Below are 26,913 nucleotides of genomic sequence, written 5' to 3'. Positions count from 1 at the left end.
TGCGCCAGATATTCGTGGAATAATTCCATGGTTCTGTCTCCCGACATTGCAAATACTTTCACAATTTCAAAAAAAAACCTAAGTATTAAAAGCATCCAATTTAGCGTCTCATATTATAAGGCCCTCCAAGCGCCGATGGTGGGGGTTATAGTAGCGCTGCGGTAGGTACCATGTGACCGCTTATGCACCACTCATGAGCGAGTACGTGTATCATGTGTGCTCCCCCACTCTCGCATCTGACGCTATAAAGCCCGCGCGTACGTGGGGTTTTTTATTCAATCCTTGTGATATTGCTCTACGAGATCTTAGTAATGGAGAATATTAACGCTAAAGGAACCGTGTCTACCGAACAGCAGGTACTATTGTCACAAGTTTTTCCCCTCAATACATCCGGGACTAAACAAGTGCGTGTCGGCCTTGAAGTGACCTGTGTCGGAAAGTTCCTCCCGGTGGTGCAATTTATGGGGGTGCGTCCGAACCGCTTACCGATTTCAATGTCACGGGATGAGTGGAGACTACTGTACAAAGATATGGCCTCCATTACGGACTATTTTTACACAGCCAAGTTTCACCCAAACACGATACCCAATGTACCTGAAAAGCAATTTGGGGGTCTGACAGTGAAATTCCACCGGAGTTTTGAAAAACTCTGCGTGACCTTCGTACGGGATGCGGAAAAAAATCCTCTCATCATGATGAACCCTAGCATTGAAACATTAAAAACCAAGGCTACGTGGATCAACCAGTGGCTGAATTTCTTGGATTCACTGCGTTTGAGGGAATACGAGGACGCCCTCGTCAAGGCTGTCACACGTGTTACAATGGGCTACATGGATTACAATAGGATGCCCGTGACTGAAGAACTACACTATCGCATCGGGAATAATTTCGAGGAGATATACCTGCTGGCCCGAGATGAGCTTCAGCGTGTAAACCCTGATGCCAATTTGGGATATTTATATCAATTGTTTGGCGAAATGTATCATTTATGCTATGACGAACTAGATGGTTTCCCCGGAGGGCAATACCGAATGCCCTCATATTAGAAAAAATGCATTATACCTAAGATAACGATGATTTTATAATTTTATACATGTGTATAATTAAAAAAAACAAAAAGTCATATGTAGTTCTAAACTGTAGATCATACTTTTCTAATCAATTAAAGAAAAAGTTATTCGTAATTATCGTGTTAATAATTTAGAAAACCTCCACCCTGGAAAAAACCATCTAAACCCCTTTTTCCCACCCACCACCCGCATTCCACCGGATGTCTATTGTCCCTATCTATCTTTTAAGAAAAACCAAGGCCGGCGCCTAGTCTGAAAGCCCATTGCCGGACGACATGTACTTTTTAAGAAAATCGCGATAAGGGCGTGACTAAAGGGATGAACGTGTCTAGACCCGCTTTTACGCAATACCGCCTGGGGGGGATGGAGGGGGGATATACCTGCACGTGCACGTCCATTTCCTGGAAAAAAGGGGGGAGGGAGCGTGGGAAATTCCCCAATACTGGCCACTTACTACTATGGAATCAATTGTGCGAAACTTTTACTTTGCTGAGTTTTTTTTACAGAAACACCAGTTTTTGACATTGCGGGAGATTTCACGGATTTTTCAAGAACTGCATATAATTTTCACAGCATATTCTAGTTAACAATTATAATTATGGAAATAGATAAAAAATATAAAATCCAAGGGAAAAAATAAAACATTCTCCTCTGTTTCCCTTTTGCGATTCAACGGTTTGAATACGATTAGGAGGTAGTGGAAGGGGTAGTTGTGTCGTGTATAGATACACTGTAGCTCTCGGTCTTATTTGTTGGATAGAGACGAAACTTTTACTTGGCCGATACGCTACCGCGTATCTCGATCATGAGTGGAGAAATGTTATTAATTGTAGATGCAAAACGCTCAATACCATTCATGATGGTCGGCGATACTGCATTTGAGGGGTTGGAGAAGGGGGGAGGGGTGTATTAGGTTGAATTTGTAAATTTAATAAGCTCGCGAAGGATAGTACGCACAACGATTACATCTTTATTAAAAACGCGTGGTCAAGCTTAATGCGATTTATACAGTAATTCACAATTGATATGTGGTTGATTTACGTGGTCATTTAATGTTGAGTTAATGGGTGAACAAATTGTTGATATTAATTGTTGACTTTACTTGGTGAGGTACGGTGATTTTACGGGCTCAGTTTGGTGATTGCGAAGATATAGATACTCGCACTTTGAATGTCGAGAAAGACCTATACTCGTTGATGGTCGGTGATGTACTGTTAAATTAGGGGTGGTTGCATTTGGTTAAAAGAACGCTCTGGCCGATGAACGTTGACCGATGGATCACGATCATTGCCGGAGTTTTCTGATAATTATTTTCGGTGAAAGGCCGACCGAAATTAGCTACATTCTCAACGAACCTTTTATCAAGAGAATCGAATTCTCAACAAAAAACGTTTTATGGAGTAATTACATAAATCCAACAGCTTATTAAATATTTGCAAAAAATAATTAATAACACATTTCTGTAAACCGATAATTTTGAAAGAAATTTTTTTCGGACAATTATCGCAAAAATCAGCGTCCTTGAATTGTGCCTAATCCATGGACGTTCAGGGATGCATTCCAACGGCTGAGGGAGGGTCACGTCTTGCCAACGTACGGTGAGGGTGGCGTACAGGTAGTGCAATCTTCCAGAACGTCGAGGAGTCTCCAGGCTCTCCATCCGAGGAATCGCGTCCTACACACCGCCCGTTGATGAACCATGGACTAAACGCTGATGGTTTACATCCGTGGAAATTCACCCCAGTCCAGGAGCTGAAACCACAGGATTCGCCAATGCGTGTGGAATTCTGCCAATGGCTTGTTGACAAAAGTCGCGATCCCGATTTGATACACAACGTTTTCTGAACAGATGAGAAACTTTTCGTGAAACAGGGGATTATCAATCAGCGTCGTTGGAACAGTATCAACAGTTGGGGAGGAATCATTGCTGATGAAGTCCACATTTCGCACCTTCCAGGACGTCTCTACGTAAGCCTATTTTCGTGCTCTGTAGCCCAGACCCAGAAGGGTGTCACGGGACGAAAGTTTAAAGAGTGCTACAACTGACCGGTCCAAAATCATTTACAGAGTGTTGTTGAAGAATGGCATTAGAGACACACTTAGGTGCGAAAATGCAGATAGGAGCAAAAATGCATGTGCTCAACAATAGCAACTACCAAGTCTGGAAAGTAAAAATAGAAGCATTGATAAAGAGGGAAGGTTCTTGGAGAGCAATCAACACAGAGAGACCAACCGATCCACAAAGCGCTAAAGAGTGGGACATTCGCGACGAAAAGGCTCAAGGCACTATCAGTTTATTTATTGAAGATGATCGGGAATACCATTTTGAAGAGAAAAATTGGGAGGCCTTGAGGGCCTATGATGAAAAAAGAAGCGGTGCCAACAAATACATCCTAATGACCGAGCTATTTGAACAGAAGATAGATGAGCAAGATGACTTGGAGAAACATATATCTGGAGTTCAAATGATTGTAAAGAAACTCTCATTTCTCGGATGCAGAAGCGTCACCGAATTTGGCATCTACGTGCTCCTACACAGCATGTCTACATCATACGAATTCGTGGTATCTAGTTTATAGTCAAAGCCAGAAGAAGATTTGACGATGGACGATGTAAAAGCAGCCCTAATATCTGAATACCGGAGAAGGAAAAGGGGTGCCGGGGGTCATGAACATCCCGACACTGCTTGGAGAGCGTACAGATCTAACCGAGAGAAAATGAAATGATTATTTCAAAAGAAAACAAGATGATGGCAATCGGCGACAGCACCAGTCAGATGTATAAACTGCGAATCCCTGAGTACGCTGTTCCTCCTCAACATCCAAATAATTGTCTCGACCATTGGCATCGCGGCTGACATATTACTCAAAGTCCATATGACAGCTCTACAATCGAGGAATGGCCATTGGGATCACAATTGAAGACTGTCCAATCCAAACAACATAGGAGGATTGTGTCAAGGGGAAGATAACGCGCAAACCTTTTCCCAAAGAAACAACAACGACCACTAAAAATGCACTTGAACTTATTCATAAAGATATATGTGGGCCAATACCTCTTCAAGACTCTGGAGGACGCAGGTATTTCATTACTTTAATTGACCACTACAGTCGATATACGTCCATCTCTCCATTATGCCACAAATCTCAAGCAGAACGAGTGATTAACGATTTTGTCGCTTTCACTAAAAATCATTTCAATAGAAAACCAACGGCCTTACGCTCAGACAGAGGTGGAGAATACTTGAGCTGTGAATTTCGACACTATCTCCAACGCCAAGGAAAGTCTTTTAACACATAACACCATACACACCAGAACAAAATGGAGTTGCAAAGCGGAAGAACCGGTATATCGTCGAAGCAGTTTTTATTGTACGACAGAAGCATCGTCGAAGCAGTCACGACTATACGGTCAGGTGCCAATCATCCAAAAACATACTGGGAGGAAACAACACTAACGGCAGTTTATACCCATAATCGTCTGCCTACGAGAATCAGGCCAACAGTTCCATTCTAACTATTATTCGATAAGAACAATATTATTCCAACAGTTTATGTAATTACTCGATAAAGCCTTTTTTGTTGAGAATTCCATTTTCTTAATAAAAGGTCTTTTGATGAAATTCTATAGGCCCAATTGTTCATCGGATAATTGCAAAAACCTTTTTATCATTGACGATTTCTCAAAAATCGAGTGCCATTCTTCTCACATTTCCAAGATAATTTTCTAATTGTCAATTATCTCGTCAACGGATAATTTTAAAGGATTTTGTCAAAAGAACTTTTACATTGTAAATTTGATTGCCAACAAAAAAGGTTTAGTTAAACTTGAAAGTCAAAATTGCTGAAAACCTCAACGAATTCACATCGACAATTATCTGACATTTCCGGGTTGTTGGATGTGTTGGATGATACTTTACGACACTATTTAGTAAATCCCGATAAATTTTGAAGGTCAATAGTAATTTTGCTTGTTTACAAGAATTCAAATTGAAAGTTTGCCTTCGTTAAAATATGCCTCATAATGTATTCAATGTAGAAAAATATTTGGTAAATTCAACTAAATGTTTTTGTTAATACTGTGATGAACCCCAAATTGATCACCCATGCGAATAATAAAATTAAGGAAAAATGTAAAACATTTGTAAAGACCAGCGGAAAGATAAGGAGAAAATGAGTGTGAATGAGCGAATGAAATAGAACAGGGATAGGGCAAGAGAATAACCACAGTACAAGCATAGAGAGTAATAGGAAAACAATAGGTAACAGGACAGTAAAATCCACAACAGGCCGAAGGAAGAGAGTACCTGTGGATATAGTAGAATTGTCAGAAGTCATCCCCCCAATACGTGCTCTGCAAGGATTCTCCGCCCTAGAAAGGGCCCAGCTTACCGACGCTAGAGAAACAGTGGACAGGCAAGGATCTGTGGAGCAGGAGAAGCGCGATTAAGTCGGCGTGATGAACCGCACCTCGGACTGTCGTGGAGATGAACCACCGAAGTTGGGAGGCCTCGTCGTGGTAAGAAATCCACCGCCGTGGGGTATCCGGAGAAGCAAAAGTATCAGGTGGAAAATCCCTTGCGGGCAAACCGTGCCAACATTTCTCCGCTTCTGGGTGACTCGAGGAGGTGAGGAGACGGAAGGAAGGAGAAACGGCAGGAGCGATAGCAGAGTCAAGAGTCGAGAGTAGAGAGTGCAGGGACGAGAGTCGAGAGTAGAGAGTCGGGAGCGAGTAGCGGTAGCGTACGGCTGTATGATGGCCGACCGCGAGGTCTGTTGGCCTGCTGTGTTAGCCCTTGCCTTGCCCCCTGTACCCTATTATGGAGCCGGTGGCGAAGAGGATGTCCAGGCCTTGGCGGACCACTCGATAGGGTGGATCGAGTTGTGCACTGAGTCGATATGAGTGGATCCACATTACCATCGACTCAATGTCGAACACCTATCGACTCAGTGCACAACTCAATTCACTCTCTCGAGGGCCTATCGAGTAGATCTCGAATGGTCTGCCAGGGGGAGTTGCCCCTGAGGCCACAGCGCTTGTGGTAACCCTGGCAGATGCCGATATCTGGGGCAACCCCTTCGGCCCCGAGTACCAGGAGCCTGGCCTCGAGGGATGGAAGTGCGCGTCACCCGGGTAAATCCCGCCCTGATACCGCCGGCCCGAATATAATTAAAGAGCACGTCATTAAGCAATCAACTAATAAGAGGGACTTAATCAAGACAGTGAGAGGAGAGAATAGTGTGTGAGTGTGAGTGTATTATCCCGCCTGGCTGACTGAACCGAGGAAATAAAAGATAGGATAGAAATCACGCGAAGTCGAATAGATCCCCGGACCCCACCCGCTCTCCAAAACCTACATACTGGAGAGCGCAGGCACGTGGCCCCATTGTAGCACCGCCTCCCCAGGAGAAACAGTTAACGGATCTGGCAAAACGCTGTACAGGGGTGAGTAGGAGCATCAAGGGACCAGGTAGGGAATCGACCAAATATCAAAAACGCGGTCATAAGGGTTTCATCAAGCCGTAAGTTAAAAGCCCGGTCTCGTCCAGGGGTGACACTGGGTTACAAAAGTCACCTGGCGTCTGATGAGGAAGTAACAGTGATGACGATAAGGGGTGTAGAGCTAGGGTGGTACGGGTGTGGAAAGGGATCGCGGAGAGAAAGGATCCGCACCCGGGAAAAGCGTCAGAATACGCTAAGATTAGAAAAATATTTTTCAAGTTTTCAACATTTGCAAAAAATGTTGTTTACATTTCATGACTATTATTAAAAGTATATTCGTCATTTTTACTACATAGCTGTTAAGAAATAGTAAATTGGCATGAATCTGTCACAAAATCAAATTAATCAAATAATTAGTTACCTCGATAATCTTTTTGATTGCTTTAAGTGTAGTTTAATGCAAATAACCATTTTTGGTTGCAAACGAATCGGAGAGGAAAATCGACAAGAAAAGTCTGGTGAGAGAGCCCGTGCACTGAGTATCAGCCATCACCGTGAGAGCCCCGGTGCTATTTCCCCACCCCAACAAGTATTACCCACCCTATTAATTCCTCCCAACGGTGAGCCTCATCATAATTCTCTCTAGCGGCCTAATTAGTAGTAAGATTTTTCATCGGCCCCTAACTTCTTCCCCTTTCTTGATTCGTTTTGCGTAGCTGCCAGCTGGTTCACCTTACCCTATCTCTCGAGATCCACATTAAAAGGCCCTATTTTCCCGTGCATTAATTTTTGTGATTATCCCTTATTGTAAAATATAGTGAATTGGTACTATGTTTAAACCCTTTTGAGTTCATTATAAAGCCCCCCCCTTTATTTTGATCATTTCAAGTTTTCCCCAAAAGCCTACAAATCGCCCCCCCCCCCCTGCCGAAAAAAAAATAAAACCCTCTTTTTGCCTTCCTTATTTTCGTGCCTCGGTGGGATTGATTTTAATTAGACTTCCGGTCAAGGTCACAAAATTTATTTATTTTTCGTTAATATCCGAATTCTATCCCCTGTCAGCTTCCTTGTAAGCTGGATCTATGCGTATCGAACTAATGAAGCTGCTGAAGCTGAAAGGGGCCAAGGATTTCGTTACGATAGTCATGCCGTCAAATGTTCTGGTGTCTAACAATTCGATTTTTATTTTCGGGTTGTTGGTGCCGGGTAACAGATAGAGGATTCCGTGAACCTCCCAAGGTTACGTCAAAATATATCCCGTAACATGGTATTTTGATTTTCGACCGTTCGTCGGGTTTTAAGACATCCAGGCGAGGAGTACACCATTGGTAAGGGAAGAGACTGTCTGTTTTATTTATTTTTTTATTATGATGTTATTTTTGTTTTATTTTTTTTTTTACTGTATCGAATCACCTTTCACCGCTCATCTCGGATTCTTCGAGGGATTTTGGGCCCTTTCACACGCTTCTCTTTTTGGAAGGCGCAAGGAGATTCGAGAGAGGGTTTGGAGTTCCCGCTGGATTTTGGAACTTTCTGGAAAAACGGAATGGTGGCGTCACCGTCCGGAGGTCGGAAGTATTTCGCGTCAATTCAACAACTGGGCGGATTTTTCTCTCATAATAATTGAGCACAATAATCAATCAGATATTCACAGAGATTTTGAATAATTTATAAACTATTAATAATGATTTTAAGAGTATCAGTACAAAATTTCAACAATTAAGTATTAGTTAGACTCCCATCAAAAATTAAGTTATGAATGTGATTGGCTGCGTTGTTCGATAGCCAATCGGAAAGTGTCTCTGTCGATGACGAGCCAATCCGAGCATTCACCAGCTTCAATCACCTGTTGTGCATTGTCGTTCCACCATCAACGACACTTCGGCTTTGGACGCTTGACCGATAGTATTAATCTGTGTTGACGTTGAATTGCTGGATTCTCCGAAATATTATCGCCGTAAGGAAAAGCATGAAGGAGACTCAGCCATTTTGGAGAATTTATTGCTGCTTTCCCAGTACTCTTTCAACAGGATTACCAGTGAGCGGTGGATTATTTCATTTAAAAGTGTTTTTGATAAAAATTAGAAGCAATTCTGGACATTATGATTTTGTTGATTTAGTGGACATATTGCCCATGGCGTTTGACGCCATTTTTGAGGTTTCAGATCTCTCGTTTTTGAGTAATCTCGTACGGTAAAGATTTTGCTGATTTTTTATTTTATTAACTCGTGATTACTTTCCGAATTATTTTTTTTCAATCTCAAAAATTCCGTAGTTTTAGTTGAATTTAGTAACGACTCTGGTTTCTCCTAAATGTTATTTCAAAATCTATTGTTGCCTCAATGAAAAGAAAAATATCTATTTTTCTTTTGTAGGGCGAACTCTGGAATCTCAAGGTCATTTTTGTTATTCTCGAGGTTTCAATCTAACGTTTATCATGACCTACGAAGTCACAATTATTTCTGATTGAAATTGTCAAATATTATATTTCATTTTGCAAGATTGAGAGTGGGTTTACAGCATCTGTCAGCGCTCGAGATGTGTGTTTTTGCCGGTAACCCTTTCGGTTACTATCAGCGTTTGTTTTCGTCCTCTCGAGGCATTCCCCCTCTCAATCAGTCGACGCTCTCTTTGTTTTATTGTACTGGTGGACACGCTCGTTTCTTGTGATGAATGGAGATTCCTTCTCCATCTATATTTTCACTTAACAATTTTACTAACTGTTTTACCGACTTATTTAGAAATCTTGACTTTAGAATTTTTGACTTATTTTAACTCATTACTTCTGACTATTAATTTTCTAATTTGACTTGTGGTTAGGGAATTTGTTAGTGAAATATTTGTTTGTGACTTCCTAATTTAATTTATTTTTATTGTCACCGAGAATAGTATGATCTTTCGATTGGAGACTAGGTCGGGGATTTTGAATCTTTTTGTCTTTGTTTTGGAAATTTGGATATTACCAAATAATTTTGTTACACCGCAGTTATTGAATGAATTTGTTTAAAATAGCCCAGCTATTTCAGAATCGCAGGATAGTTTTGGACTGATTAGCAACTGTCCTTCTCCTTATCCGTTTATTTGGACTTTTAGTCGTTTTATTAAAAACGTTTTGGCGCTCAATAATTTGTCGTTTTGAGGGTGGTTGCCGAGGGCTACGTAATGTCGTCGCTTCTTCCGTGGAGTGCGAAATACGTCCCAATACATAGATATCAGAAAGGAAAAACTAAATCAAAATACACATTACATATTAAAATCAAATTGAATAGAAAAATTGGAAACTATGGGAAATATTTTTTTCAAACCGAACTCCTATTTTTCAACGTGTAATTTCCTTTTTTTGTTAATTTTTTCAATCATATATCTGCTTCGAAACAATTTTATGCTCCCGTTTCTTTCACCACATATCAAAAAATAGGCGCCAAAAGCATGAGGTAATATCTAGTAGTAGAAAGAATTGTCAATCAATGATAATAAATAAAAAAATGCTAATAAACAAAAAAAAAGTCGTCGAAATTTTGTCAAATCATTTTTTATGTAACGAAAATCATCAGTGTGAAATATCGTAGTATCGTAACAAAAATGTATGTGTCAATTTTCGAAGAATGTTGCACACTTAGTTGAACTCACTGGTGATTTTCTACTTTCGACATCCAACAGTCTATACTTTTGAGATTGAGATTTGAGATTTGAGAGTAAGTAATAAAGTTCATCGAATCTAGGCTTTTTCGGAAATGTAATGAAAAATTGGAATGAAAAAAAAATGAAATGGAAAAACGTTTTCGTAGAGTATATAAGGTTGATAGTTCCAATACATATCCCCTCACAGTTATGAAGTCGAACACATATGTAGGATGCCAGTGAGGGGGAGTAGAAAAAGAGGTGACAAAGACAGCGAAACGGCCAGGGAAGCCAGCGTGCACTGGTGTTTTTGACAGGCCGATGAATTGAATAATCGCAAGTCGAGCTGGAGAGCGTTCGGGAGGGGCAGAAGAGAGAGAAGTGGAACGCATGGGAGTAAATAAGAGCGAGAAAAGTATAGTTGTAAGGGGAGCTCGCCAAATCTCAGTGTGTGGGTCCTTCACAAACGTAATATATAAAGCTCTCTTTTCTAATATCTCTGGCGCCGAGTGCTTAATATAAAAATCGAAAGAGCGGAGGGTGAGTACACGTTTGGATAGATGTCGGAATGATGGTTTAAGTGGATATTAAATGATTTCATATATTCAGACTTAACTATTGTAACATTCAATGATTTTTTCTGATAAATACTTATTAAAGTTGATAGTCTTCTGAGCCAAATTCATTTCCATATAAGGCATTTGGAATTGTGATACAAAATCTATCGTAATGTATACGTAACGAGTTTTCGGCCACACACACAATCCGTTTATGAAACGTTATACAATACGCGGTTTTCGTCATATAATTTTCACTCAAGTGGAAGTTCGCCATGCATGGGAATAGCTTACATATGCTACTGGATAAGCTGTATCCTTCTACAAGTGTTAGTGAGTGGTTTATAGGAGTGGTGGTGTTTTGATGTAGGGGCTTGTATTGCATTATATTCGAACGATGAATGGGTGTATTTGACGTTGATACCAAGATAAGATGAAAGAGACCCGTAAGCATTTATACCCTGAGTAATAACGAGACTCAACATAATTCTCTCTCTCTCTCTCTCTGCTTATATTATTGGAGATCGTCAAGTAATCAAATTCAGTTGATGCTCGTTAATTTTCTATCTCCCATTTTTTATTTTCTAAATCACACATAGTCACGTAATTCCATCAGGTAAATAGTTTTTTTTATCAGTAGACTACAAGTTCGATCACACGTATATGTTTTTAACTGAAGCTTGTCAATACTTGATTGTTGTTGACAATTCGATCATTCTTGGATCAATTTTTTACCTCTTTAAAGTCAGTTTCGGAATAAATGTTCGAAAATAGGTAGGAATTTTCATTTCAAGAATGCGCTCACAATTAATTCAAGAATGAAGAAGATAAATGAAATGATAATTAATATATATGAAAATGGAATTAATCTTAATGAAGCAATTTCCCGTTTTGAACAGGTTGAAATGTCAATGTTCAATGTAATATAGGGAAAGAAATGATCAACACATCCATCTTATCATATTTTGAGTTTATTGACATGAGCATTGTACAAAGTACTCGTACATAGGAATAAAGATTTTATTTTTTGGTTTAATAATGCATGACGAGTAATATTTATTTGCTTGAGAACTGGTAGCGGCCATTTTAATTATCAATTATTTAAAATTGTGGGTAGAATATGTACCATCAAATGTCGTAATATGTAGCTGATATCCTCAGATTTGAAAATTAAAGAGAATCAAAACACCATGAGTAAGACTGAACTTTGTAATTTTTTTGTTTTATTCACAATAATAATTGAATGAATATTGTGTCAATTTACTTCGCGGCATTTGGTCCAGTTCCAAAAAATTTATTACCACCATACACAATGGATGCGCACACTTGGATTACGAATGTAGACATTCACGGCGATGAATCGTTCTCCTGTTTTTCAGCAATTTTAGCTATGAACGCATATATACTTGAATCAATGCTACGCAGGAGTGCATCAAAGTCGAACGTATGTGAATTACAACAGAATAGTTGAAAAATGTCACAAATGGTATCCAACTATGTACGCACTTACATTGAGTTGGCCGTTCTTCCTTTGAAATATTTCACACTCGAATCAAGAATAAAAAAGGATGAATAACGATCAATCGCGTAAAAGCTTGATTGAAGATTTTTTTTCTTGGTGTACTACTGAAAGATGACCTTACAAGTATTGTGGCGGCCTAATAGGGCACAGCATAAGAATTTTACAACGATTTTACGATCAACGATACAGGAATATTATTAAAACTATATAAATAACTAAAGTTGTCATCTCGTCTTGTTTACTAAACGACATTACCTCACAATGTTTTGCTTTTTTTTTTTATCTTGCATCGCGACTACTTCTGATTATCTCATTCTTTCTTTCTATCACACTCGTCTCCTATCAATTGTCCACATGAACGAAATAATTGCACTCATGTAAACATCAAACAATACATAGAGAGAAATATTCAGTAAAAATTACGGAACCTTCAGTTCACTTACCGATTACGGAATTGACTTGAAAAATTTAAGTAACGGTATTGTAATTTTTCACAGATAATCCAGATAAAAATTACGGAACGCCGCAGAAAAATTCCATGACTTCAGATAAAAATTACGGGACAGGTTCGTAAAATTTCCTACAACCATATTTCGCTCCGGACTTACGGAAAAGACGCGTCATTTTTATTGAATATTCAATTCCCTATAGGCCTTAAGCACTGCGAGACATCCAGCAATCACCAAAGTTAAGCAACATTCAGCTAAATCAGTGAATAGGGAGTATTGCGAAATACGGAGAAACCGTTGAATCCGTTTTTTGTCCAATCATTGTGTTAAGTATATAGCTACAGTTAATGTACTTGACTGTATTCAACCGATGGAATTGAAGGATCTATGAAGACTCATTTTCCTAATCGGAATTCTGATCAACGGAGAATCTGGGGTCACATAGTATAACCTCAGGGATCTCAAATGGGTAAAAGTTGGTAAAATCACAGTGTTATTGAGGAAGATTAAATAAAATGAGAAGGCGTGTATTAGTTTTACTTGCATTGATAGGAAAATCAGCGTGCCATTGATCTAAACTCCGGCGGGAGAAATAAACCTTCCAATAATGAAGGTTGCACGAAAATCTCTGGCGAGAGGTCTGGAAATTTTCATATGGTTTTGTAATCGATTAAAGAGTCTCAGAAAAAAATTTGATCAATTAGTTATATTTTTTAAATTTCCTAAATATACATGTAATACAGCCTTATGCGTAATTTCATGGACTAAATCCATAAAAAAACGAATTATTGGGTTGGAGAACCGTCACTAGTACAAAGACTGAGAGGAATCTGGGCATAGTCTCTCCTGTGACGTAGACCAAGAGCAATTTCCACAATTTCCAAGCACTCACGTCAAAATCGTCCTAAAAGATACAGGATTGCCCGAGTTGAAACATTGCGCGCCAATTAAATATTAATATTCAGTCCAGTAAAAATTCGTAGCACCCGCCTCCATAAATTGTATGCGCACAATGCTGCTACGCGAGAAATCAATTATATTCTGTCCGATCAACAGAAATTTTCGAAGGCGGACAATATTGGAAGAAGTGTGGCATCAATCGTTGAAAAAACAATGGCGGTCCAATACAAGTTGTGTCCTTTTCACGGATGTTGCAGATTATCAATACACGAGCAGAAAGGTACATGAACAATCATTGTGCTAGCACTAGAATCGAGGCACAAGATTCTAGAATACTAGAATCTTTTTGGTTCGAAAATAAAAAATACTTAGCCAACAAATCAGTTTTCCTAGATCGGGAAAATTTTGGTGGAAGGCATAGTAATTTTGCCTTAGACCTGCAGTTCGCGCAATAATTGTAAGGCAGGGTATAAGGTAACTTTTTCGGAATTTTATAGTCTCAACCATTAAGATAACTTCAAAGACAATTGATGTATTGTGATAATTTATTATTGTATATATGGGGCATTCCATGTCAACTCTTGTGGTTACAACACTCATTTTTTAATTGTTTGTAAATTGGTCCATCTATTCACCGCGTAAATATAACAGTTTGTATATTTTCATTTTGATTTTTAATGGGCCGTTCTGTCTCAATCGAGTTATCATTTTTTTTTGAGACGTAATTTATGATTTGCTGTGATGAGTTACTCAAAAAATGTCAGTTTTTAGGTGGAAAATTGAAAAAATACAGCAATGTTTTAATTAATCATTATTATGACTCTTTTAGAGTTCAAAAACGTTAATTTTCGATACAAAAACGTCATTATTGAAAATAACCCACTCTTAATCTTCATTAAATTTTTACTACTTAAAATACTATATTTTCCGCTGACTACGGCGTCCATCGCATTATTGGATCTCAAAAGGAAACTTGCTTATATATTGAAAAAAGCAACACAAATTTTGGAACTTCAAGACGTTTTCAGAAATAGTTTTTATAGATGTAAGTTCGGTAGAAAATCATATTGGTTACAACAATTTATATCATAAGAAAGTATAGGAGCTCCTATACGTTCATAAAAAATATGATATGTAAATAATATGATTGATTATAATTTAAAAGCATTTGGCCACAACTTTATAGATTTCGAATAAATGGGAATTGTTCGGTTAAAACTTGATTATCACCGTTAAGAAATTGCAACTTGAAATTGATAATAGCGATATTTGATGCCGTAGTACATATTATTATATAGTGGATAAGATTATTACACAGTAGGCCGGGAGGGTGCATTCATACAGCAAAGTAGAAGATATAAAAGCTGGAGCGTCACGTGTGGATAACAGCCCCTTTTCTATATATATGAGTATCCTATTATCATTCTCCATCCTCAATCGTTCCCTTATGCTTGACTAGTAGTATCCATATCATAGCTGCCAATCGCTGTTATGGTGTTTAAGAAATTAAAGGAATAAATAATGAATTATATGCCAATATAAGTGAAATTTTCGTGGAAAGAAACTGGTTTCGAAATAAAGGAATCAGTGCTAGGAGGTTTTTTGGAGTGAGCTATATTCCAACTGAAGCCGGCATATAATAATTCTCAGCTAAACTCTCCTGATGTTCATTTCATTATTTTTTTTACCTCCCTCTATCATTCGTATGTTTTCTTCCCTTTTTAGTTATCTCCCCTTCTCAATTCTTTTCTCGCTTTCGACATTTTTCCCCTTAATTTTCCATTCTGAGGACGCGGTGCACAGGCACTTTCATTTCTCTCCCTTTCTAACTGCTATAGCGGTCGGGTGAGATGCTGATAAGTCGCGACGCTAAGGGGAGAGCACCGAATAGAGGTATGCATTCTGGCGCGCCGGCGTTGCAAAAGCCGCGTTTCTGTTATATTGTCAGAAGAGGCGTGGTTTTAATACGACGTGCACTCTCTTCCACCGGCTAAATTCTCAAAAGGCTTTCGTATATGTATTTTAGAGGCTTGGCTTCAATACTTCGGCACTTTTCGCCGCTTTTGTCTATCTGCTCACCCAACACTCCATTTGCCCCGCTTGCGTACATACTTTGTCTTTTTTTATTCTTTTGCTATTAGAAAAAGAAAATTGAATAGAGTTGTAATCACTTAATGGCACAAAATGAGTGAGATGGTGATGTTCAAAATTTTACGTTGTTGAATTAGTTCCAAATTCGTGGAGTTCGGCAAGTCATTCCCACACAAAACGAATATCTTAATTCAACTACTCGGTGATCGAGACTGAAACTCATTCTTTTCCATTGGCGACAATACGGTGATGCAGATCCCGTACTCGTTCTATAGAAATTCCATCCTTTGTATAAGATAACGTCATTCGACATGAATGTAATTATCAAGATAAGAATCCACTGTGAAAATAAAAATTTTGTAGTATATCATGTTCGCCATGTGTAAAAATCCATAACAATCTGATTTTTGACGTACATATAGATCATACATAATGTATTACCTATAATATCTGCTTAATAGTGGGAGTACCATTTTTTATGCCCTTGTACAGAGAACCACCCGCATTAAACATCCTAAGTCATCTCGACAAGATACACTTTTCCAGCGTCTATCACAAAGACCATACTTTCATGATAGGAGATCTCTACTTATTTATCTCTATTTAGTTGTGATATATTTTATCAATTCATGATTCGAAAATATTACGAAAAGTTTACAAAATTTATCCTCTATAAACTCAATTATTATCAGTTCATTGGGTTCATTAGGGTTGATAACGTTTTATCACACTTGGTCAATCAGCTTCTGTTAAATATAATCCAGCAACCAATACGATATTTCTGAATTGATAGGAACATTTTGAAAATTTTATTTTGCTAATTGATTGTACGTACAATATATATTTTTTTAAAACAACTTCTACAATTCAACGATGAACGCAATACAAACTTAACGTCCAGTTTGTCGGTACCAAAATAATCGAAAACAGCCAATCATCATCCCCACCAGGGCATTAAATAGAAGTAGAACTCGAATAAAGAGTGATATTATCATGCATTTCAACTGGAAAATAATAGACTTGCTCTCGGAACCACTTTTGAGGGTTAACTCTAACAAATATTGTGAAAAATAATAGTATATGACACATACTACCCATGCATACAGACCAAGCATAAATTGCACAAAATCAAATATTTTAACCCTTAGCTAGAACATTTACTTTTCAGGCAGCCGTCAAACAATATACTATTTCAAAATTCCAAAAAATTTGGTAGAATTAGCGTCCTGTCCGAAGGAAACAATCGATCAATTATACGAGTGAAGAAATTCTAGCGCCATAGTCATAGCACAAGATGTTTCCGTAGTAATTTTGAAGCAGTGGACTTCGAAAAATATATAATACCGATTACTTAACGACAAAAATATTTTCTTTACGCTAGAAAGTTTATAACCCTAATTTATTTATAATCTGATTTTTTCAATTGATCATTGCACTATCTAATCGGTGTCCTTACGATAAATTGTTTGAACGTACTTGGAAACTTGCGTATGATTTACGAAAATTCCAATCATATTTTTTTTTTAACACACGCAGACATACTATATTATATATTACCTGTTTTGAACGCAAATTTTGTAAACAGCTGTTTTAAAAATCTACCTAGAAATCAATGAATATAATTTAGTCCAAGTTAAAACGGCAATTTTCTTCTAGTAAACTATTTAACAATTAATATTTGACCATATTAGACGTAAAGATCGTATTGTTTAGCGATAACACATAAAAAATATGTCTAATTTAATTAAAAAAAAAAAAAGTTGGAATGAATACTGAGAACCGGTTGGAAAAAGATCAGATTGTGATGTTTAATGGATTAAGAAAGTAATGGAGTAAAATTATTGTTTTGTGAAAATGACAAATGTTAACCTATTACATTGGTATTGATGCTATAAGCGACGAAGATAATACATTTTTATAAGGGATGTAGGGAAAACTAAAAGGGGGTAAACCCTATTCCACAGTACTCCTCCCAAAAGAAGGAGGGAGATACACCTAGGATATATACAATCCCGCTGGGGGTAGACATGGAGAATACGGAAGAGTGGAGGAGGAGAATGTTGTGAGGGCGTGGCTAGGTATCACCCCCGTTGATCGTGGATTGGCCAACGTAGTGAGAGGCATTGTCAAATAAAATCCAATCGTTGGACCAAAGGAATTCGCATATTCCTGTGGAAAACTTTTTTCCCTCACTTTCCTTTTTTTTTGTATCTCGCCTCTCTTTCGGTTATTACCGTCTGAAACTATACGAGAATTTCCTGTCTCATTCTCTGATACCCCACCACGTGCATAGCGAAGGGAGTTTATATACCCAACGTCCCATCTATTTACCCATTAAAAACGTACACGCCTGCGCAGATGATCAACCATTTAGTTCTCTCTATTCTTCAGTGATTTTAAAGGGGTGTGCAGTTCCGTTTGATGGGAGTATGATTTTATTATGGCATTACCGAACCCGAGCTAAACCTCGAAATGCTTGCCTCATAGTCTACGCTATTTCAACGACTGTAAAACCAGTGGCTTTTCCAAGAGAGAAAGAGGGATGTATATCAATGGGTATGGATAAGTAGTTGAAAAGAAAGCGAAAAAAAGGGGATAAAAAAAGCTGAGTGAACGGCACAGGCTGTCTTCCGAGCAATTTTACCGCCTTTTTTCAACCTGTACCCCCCTACCCTGTACCCATGCCTGCAGACTTACGAATCAAGCCTTCTCGGCCGTCTACATCACAAGCAAGGAGGAGGGGTCGTTGAGCACTAGAATATCATCCCTTCTCCGTCCACATATATCCATGAGATTTGTCTCTCTTCTAACCAGGAACCAACTCATTCGGCGCCTGTAGTCACGGCGTCAACATCGTGTTTAAATCATTGAACTTTTTATGTCTAGATAAAGAATCTATTAATATTGAGTATTCACTAGTTGTTGGTGGCATACTTTACTCATATTTAAGTGTTTTTTGAGCATTACTGTTATGGTGACAAAGTATGGATAGTGGTTAAGAATAAGAGGATGTATCGATAAGTTCAATCAAAATCAATTTATTTATGCCATCTTTGTTTGTGTTCGTGTAAAAGTGAAATGATACCGTCATCAGCCACAATGCTGAAAAACTTGGAGCAACGCACTGCATCAAGTTTTCTTATGGAAAATTTGCTGCAGAATAAAACATCGAATGGTAGTGATTTCAGTTTGACGTTTAATTGGGCGGCGAGTTTGATGGTTAAGCAGCGGGAAAAAGACGACATAAGAAATACTAGTGAACATCTATTGAAAAAAACAAAAAGCGATTTTGACCGCGATATTGATGATGAACCATTGATACATGCTGATGGAGATTTAGAAACTGAAACTGAACCTGAAACAGATGCTGAAATTACAACGGGTTGCTATCACCGATTATCCCAGTTTCGACTCACGAAAACATTTAAATCGGACGAAATTCAAGATAATGAGCGATTTGTCGGGGAAAATATAGATAGAGAGTGGATGCGATTCAATGGGAGTGAATCGTCTGAAAAAATTGTGAAAAATGAAGAACGACTTGCCAATGATGAAACTTGTAGTCAAAATTGCTCCGACGATCAATGTCAATATTCATCGTGTCCAACTCATTCATTCATCTCATCTACTACAGAATCCCGGGTAATTCAAAAAAAGGAGAAACCAGAATTAAAGTTTGGTGTTAAAGCAATTCTAGCCGATGATAATGAAAAACGTCGAAATACAGGTAATTTAATGACAACACTATTTCCATTTAGTCAATTTCGTCTTATGCATGATGATTTTATCCATATTATTATCTTAGAAAAAAATTTGTTGTGGTGTTATTTAACTAAAGCATCAGAAGAGGTATTCACGCTCGAAACAAAGCTCTCGCTACAAATCAGTGTCGAGTGCAGATTCGCACACCCGACGCTCCCTAAATCTCATTGCCCCCACACCCTCAAGACAAGAGTCGCACAGCATGCGTGCGACTCCTCACTCACTCATTCTGCCTCCGGTGTATATAACATCCGACTATGCCTCCTACTTCTATATATTTTCCATCTCCCTCACTTCTACCGTTCGTATACGTAACGCCATCGAGGTGGAGCCCCTGAAGGCCCTGGCGTGGCGTCAGCTGTTACGCCACTTAGCTTCACCCCTAATATTAAGCCCTCACGATTGGTGCCTTATCATATATTAGACAAGTGACAGAATTCAATGACGTATCAAATGTGAGTAAAAATTGCAGCAATTACGAAACCCAGTGGGGGCGTCAGTGGTGGGAACAACACGTATCGGGCGAACAGTACAGCAATAATTGCTTCTAGTACTTATTATGGGATACTCTAATAGAGATCAGTTTTCCCCGATAAAAAAATGTTATATGAACTTGGGTGGAAAACAGGAAAAGATGTGCACATTTGAAAGAAACCAGACTCAAATTAGTATATTTTCCAGACTGGTGCCTGAAAAAGCCATTGCTTCTGCAATGCAATTGCGAATTGCTCGTGCTTCACGCTCGGAATTTCTAATCTGCAAAAGTTGGCACAATCCAACCTAGGCAACGAAGGCATCGGAAATTATTCGACTATTTTGAGGCATTAGTGGTATTATTACTGAATATATTTGGTTAAAATTTCCGACCGATATTCATTAGTTTTTCAAATGCTTCTTATCTTTGAGCGTATTTCACGTTGAAGATTCCCTCTTGATAGAATTGATAGAAAAGGAGGTTATTCTCAACATCCCAGGTGGAAATCATGTCAGGCGAGCCTGACGTTTTATTGGGCCTGAATATGGCGGTGAAAAGAGTTAAACGATCAGGTAGAGCTTGATGAGAAATTGATGGGTTTTCGATTCACTGAAACTTATTGGTGCCACTCTGATCAGGTTCTGATATGGTGGCCTTAATGTAAACCTGAGCTTCGTTCGTCTCTAATCAATTTGATCAAGTTCGGAGGAAGTGGGATTGATCTTAGACCGGGGTCCGTCGGTTTATAATTGTTCAGATCATATTCGGATCAGGTTAGCCTGACCTGGCATCGAGCTGCTCAACTGCAATCATTCTGATCAAGTTCAGACTAGGTGGGCCTATAATTAAACTATCTGTCCGCCTGCAATGATTTGCATCGGATTCTGATCAAGTCAACTTGACCTGCAGTTAAGCTGTCTGCCTGTAATTACTCTAGCCAAATTCGGATCAAGGAGACTGGAACTAAATTATTTAATTATTAATTTATTATGGTTATTATGGTTAAAAGTATCTTCGATCAAATTTTAATTGGGTAAATTTTCACTTTTACCATATAAACGCGACGTCGTGTAAATAATTTTTCAGTGAACAAATATTGCCGATAAACATCGTATGAGCAAAACAGAGTTCACTCAATGATGATATGGCGATAGTCTAGTGGTTACAGTGAAGGATTCATACTCATAAATTCCCCGATTCGTTCCCCAGTATCGGCAAAAATAATAAGGTTTTTTCAGCATTAATTACTATAGACATTCATTGATAAAGATCTGTCAAGAATAAAAATAGACGATAAGGATAGGACTGGCTAAGCTTTCAGTGCTAACCCTGCGATCAGGGTGAAATTGACCGTTGGACGAGCCTTGATTGAGCCTTGGCATGATAACAGGTGGCAAGGCCTCATGGCCGACCCTGAATTAAGCCTGGATTGGCATTACAAATAACCTCAGACTACACGCTTTGTTATGATCATCAGAGTTGAATTAGGCTGCAATCAAGCTTGGGTTTACAGGATTCATGTGCTTAATCCAATATTGTGCATTATCGTCATCTACTCAGTTCTCTGGAAATGCATTACGGATAAATTTATTAAAACAAATGAAAACGTTATAAGTTATACATTATATGCCATACGCGGTTAGAATCCTCGACAATCTTACAGTCTGTTCCAGTTTCGAAGTGTTCGAGTTTCTCTCCAGTCATTTATAAAAAATTGAGTGTACTGATTAATGATGAACATTTTTGTTATTTAGCGGACTTAGAATTGGCATTAGAATGGTAGAAAATTTAACTTCTCATCGGCATTACCATTCCAAATCGAATATACTTAAATGGGGTATAAGACATACTTAATTCAAATATATTTTTTCCCGTGGATTTATCCGTTAATATACCATTTGGAAAAATGCAATTTTTACCAAACAGAAAAAAGAGCAATAATGTTGTTGTAGAATATAGACATGCAAAACAATATCAGATGCATAGCAATGGGTTGAAATACCTGTAGTCCTCAAAAGTCAAATCTTATAATCACCATCTTGCGTTCGTTTCCAAATTCGGCGTTATTGGCTTTGCTGTAATGTCCATTACAGCTTCTCGCGTTTTGCGCCGATACTCCAGTCTACATAAAACCCGCGTTGAAAAGAAAACTTTTTTTTTTTGTACAGAGCCTCGCGGATCACGCATACATTACTATGGCATGCACGAATACATAAGAATGCGACTAATGTAGTACTAATAATGGCAATTGAGCGCAGATTGTCTACTCACCGTCGGGCTTCCGCCCTGGCATCCAACTTATGGTACCTCGTATGAAATAATTGTGAGAAGTGTTGGATCAGTTGAGGCCTAAAGAGAAACTTGTCATTTTTTTCCTATTAAAAAAACGCCGATTTTCTTAGTCACATAATATACCAAGAAAAAACCAACAAGACTGATACACTGAGAGAAATATTCAATAAAAATTACGTGTATTTTCCGTAATTCTGGAGCGAAATGTGGTTGTCGGAAATTTTACGGAACTGTCCCGTAATTTTTATCTAAAGTCACGGAATTTTTCCGCGGTGTTCCGTAATTTTTATCTGAATTATCGGTGAAAAATAACTATACCGTCACTTAAATTTTTCGAATCAACTCCGTAATCGGTAAGTGAACTGAAAGTTCCGTAATTTTTACTAAATATTTCTCTCCGTGTACAGACATCAGATTGAAAATGAAAGAATTCATTTAGCGAGGAGAATTGTCGAGCCTTTTATGGTTGGTAAATACTTGAAATCGATTTCGATTTCGAATTTTGAGATCTGATAATTATGAGAAAACAGTGGGAAATGGATTTGACCATTCCAAATATTATTGCGCTGCCGAGCCAAGGCTGTTGCTACTACATCGCTTACTGAGCTTATTCTTTCTGTCCTTCGAGGAAGTTATTAGCTTTATAATTTTATTTCCCAAAGATAAATTAGTTCGTCGATTTGATTTTGTTTTTAATATATCGAATCATGTACGGAAAAAATGAATGATGAAGATGACTATAATGTGAAAGACTTTACCATAAGAATACGGTAGGAGATTTTTCAGCTTCGTTGTAATTTTTACCACGTAAAGTAGTAGAAATTACCTCGCTCTATGGTAGCTTACAATATGCGACTATAGTAAAGATTATTATTTTCGCTACAACAATCATAACGAATTATTATGGCATGGTTTACCATTGTGTATATCGTAAATGACATTATCTATACATCGAGCCGTTTACCAATTGCCTTTAGTAATGATTGCTTTAGTAAAACGTAGAAATTCATGATAATTTCATTAATACGGTGTATAGTAATTTTTCTCATCCTTTTTCTATACTAACTCTTACTAGAATAAAGTGTGAACTCTTCTTAAAATAAGTATATTGATATGCTACCGTAGAAAATGTAGAAAATAATTAACAAATTATCCACGCTCCGTTTTACTCCGGTGCTTCATTTCGCCCGTCTCATCCGAATTTGGAACATACTGAATTGAAAAAAGGCTTGATAAAAAATGATGTGATAAAAAATCCTTCATATTTTGACTATCAATTCCATAGTATTGGATTATGCGAAGTTACCAATTTATTCCTGGCCACCGGCTTACTTGCTCTGAAGTCATTTTTTTCGAACTCTTCCGTATTTACTGAAACAAAAATCGTGAATTGTTGAGAAATTCAGTCTTATGAACCAATTCCCGCAATTCGGTAAATATTTGATTCAAGCAGCATTCCACCTCGATTCGTATGACATCGGTAGAAAAATTTTGAGATTTGTATTCTGCTAGTGGTAATGAAAGTCTGCTACTATTAAATTGGAAAGGACTAGTAACTTGACAATATGGAATTCACAGCATTCTCCGATAGTTAATTGAAAAGTATCTAACCAAATTTAGACGGAAAATAAAAAACCAGCGAACACTTTTCAAATTCGATAAGGGAAATCTAATGAAAATTCAAGAATATATCTGATCAAGTGGTCTACTTTCATATTTAGTTTCAGAGAAAAGTGGACGATCATTTGCAATTTCCCTAGATTTTTCTAATTTTACATCTTGATTTAAGAACCTAAATTTACATCTTTCGATGATAGGATATTCTGAAATTCCAATGGAATTGCTCTACCATAAAATTTTAAGACTCTGACACAAAAAATGTGAGCAAAATTTGTTACCGGTGTTGGTCGCAATTCCTAGAGTGGACAACGAGTCTGACCTAGAAAGTGCCATCGAAGGATAATAATCCAGCGCGTGATCCAGTAAGTTCAAAGTCAACATGTCGATGAAGGATGCGGGCCAAAGAACGTTCCAAGCTATTGAGAACGTAACTCAGATACCATAAACTTTTAAAAGTTCGTGTTATCTGAATTACGTTGTCAGGCTCAATATAACACGAAAATATAAATAAATATAACACAGGCATACTATCGAGTCCCTGATATTTTCGTATCCACTATATTTAGCATGTTCATAATAGAGGAGGATAATTTTTTCCATATAGTTAAAAATTGCCGATATATTTATAAAAATATATGCGAGTTAAACACTATTATTATGATCCAGCCAATTATTATACTTTCATAAAAAGAATTTTCATTCACCCAAGTCAAATAAATTTTATTTATTGTTTCCAATCGAAACTAATAAGAAGCGCGGTCATTTTTACCCTTCCAGAGGATAAATTCTACCCGTTAAACATCATCAGTCTATTGCAATGCGTGCAACCGAGAGGCAGAAAAGAGAACCCCCCCCCCCCCTCCTCCTCCTCCTCCTCCTGCTCCTCCTCCTCCGGCCCCTCCTCCTCCTCCTCCACCCCCTCCTCCTCGCCGATATAATATCGTAAGGGACGAGGTATACGAGGTCCGTACAACGCACTGCATCCCAACGGCCGGGGAACTTGAATTTTCATTCTTTTATTCGCAATAAATTATTCAGCCGTCGAATTGAAATCTAACTTGCGCCATTTATAAGAAAAACCTTCCAAGTATCTTTAGTGAAAATATCAAATATTTTTTTGAAAATTTTTTCGATTAACGACATGAATCAATCTGTGCGCAAGCTAATTTTTTTATGTGCAACTTTTGTTGATGGGAAAAAATATAAAAAAAGCATTGAAAAAAACATCCAACAGTTGACTGCGAAGACAATTTCATTACCTTTTTACATATATTTTTTTCCAATTGTTAATAGATGTCTTAGAGTCCAAGCAAATAGTTGTTTATTGTTAACGGGAATGGATCTAGTCACATCACACCCAAGTCCGCGTGGTATAGAGGCAGAAGTAAGGTTAGTATTTTTTATCCTGATAGAACTATAATTTTTACATAAAAAATGATAAAAACTGTCCAGATGTTTCATAATTTTTAGCCTCTCATACTGACAATTTTTATACTATTAAGAATAAATATTATGCTGTTGAGGAAAAATTTTATACTGAAATATTTCTCAAATTTATCCTATCAAATGATAGTTATTGGATTGTGCAAAATCGGTACAGAATTATTCTTCCATTATGTTAATTTTTATCTAAATTTCAAAATAATTTTTACTAGAAATTTCTCTCCGTGTCAGTACTAAAGATGATCCTGCAGAATTTGATTCCCGGATGGAAAGTGAATTTCGATACATAATTAGCCAATGCGTTGGGTTTAGAATGAGTTTAAATCACTTGATTATTTCTATTTGGGCACTCTGAATTCTGACGAATAGCAGAATCTATCGAGATTTTGAAATTTCGGAGTTAATACATCCTAGGAAAATCTGAAACTAATATTTCGAAATGAGTACTTGATAATCCAGAGTAACTCATTAATTACTAATTGCGACAATCAATTACTTTCTTGATGGACAATCAAGCCAATTTATAGTCGACCCTAACCTACATAGAGGTCAGGGCTTGAAAAAGAAATGTTATTCAATCAAAGTTATAACACCTGATTCCAGGTTCTTATATATATGTGACTAACACATTACCTCAACTTACTGAATTATCTAGACTTTGGGTTTACCACTTGAAGTTTTCAAAAATTAGAATCCAATAACCTGAGAGCGTGGCAGATTTTAATTTATGAACCTAACCTTTTGAACAATAATAGCTAATTTATAGGACTGGTGATTAGCTACCTTTGGTTTTTTGAAGCGGAACGATTGAAGAGGTAAATTTCTGAAAAATATAAGAAAGATCTCATTGGTACATTTTCACCGAGATCCTGGTTAATATAAACATTTGACAATTTTTGCAGCAAATATTTGAGGAGTGCTATTTTTTAATTTGTCCATATCGCGTTTGTCCAGCGCAGTTTACGCCTTACATGGCGAAAAGTGCGATCTCCATTATGCTTGGATTACGAGTACTTTCGAGATCGTAAAAATTGCCAGAACAGTTCAATAAGATCTACACTACAATTCGTTCACTGAAATTTACAGTAATACGATAGGAATCTGCTAAAATTTCTGTAAAATTTTTCAATAATAGCAGGAAACAATTCATACCGAATTTCTAATCGGTCATGCCTTATCAAAATTCCATTCAGGCTTTCAATTTGAAACGTCAAAAAAAAAAACAGAATCAATTAAAATTTCTAATGTGTCCTTTGCATCAAATTCATTATTCAATTCTTCCAATTGTTTTGGTATTGTGGAATACTTCTCTTCGTTATATCTTGATTGACATGAGTCAATACAGTCTATAACAGGAGTGATAAACGACGAATGAGGAATAGGGAGAATTGGAAATGTTCACTATACGTACAGATACATACAGATAGTAAAAGCCGTGCGAATGTTGCATTCAACATTGACGGAATTTGCACGCGTGTCCCGCGGCGACCAACGATGGGTTGGAACGTGTGTTCATTTCCCTTCAGTACATATTAGCTCATATACAATCACGACGGTGTATCGCTCGGTAAATTTGTCGGCACTGCGGGCGTAAATGCATTGACCGTGTGCCGAGTGCATGTGTTACATATCCTTCTCTCTCACTCTATCGTATGTTCTATTTGTCTGA

General features: G+C 37.7%; 1 protein-coding gene across 2 annotated transcripts in view; it reads left to right on the top strand.

The window, feature by feature from the left end:
• LOC105271098 (homeobox protein DBX1-B) overlaps positions 1 to 26,913 on the top strand; it is a 352,648-nt gene that overhangs the window by 35,208 nt on the left and 290,527 nt on the right. Inside the window, exon 1 of one of the 2 annotated variants that reach the window (XM_011312431.1) lies at positions 19,038 to 19,379. The exons of the other annotated variant lie outside the window; for it this stretch is intronic. Coding sequence (XP_011310733.1) covers positions 19,139 to 19,379 — 241 coding nt within the window. The 5' untranslated portion in view covers positions 19,038 to 19,138. Of the gene's footprint in view, positions 1 to 19,037; positions 19,380 to 26,913 lie in introns of those variants that run through there. 2 annotated transcript variants of the gene reach the window in all.

The sequence above is a fragment of the Fopius arisanus genome, unplaced genomic scaffold (assembly GCF_000806365.1).
Source record: "Fopius arisanus strain USDA-PBARC FA_bdor unplaced genomic scaffold, ASM80636v1 scaffold00101, whole genome shotgun sequence".
NCBI lineage: Eukaryota > Metazoa > Arthropoda > Insecta > Hymenoptera > Braconidae > Fopius > Fopius arisanus.
Note: the sequence above shows the minus strand (reverse complement) of the source record. Positions and strands in the feature narration are given on the sequence as shown.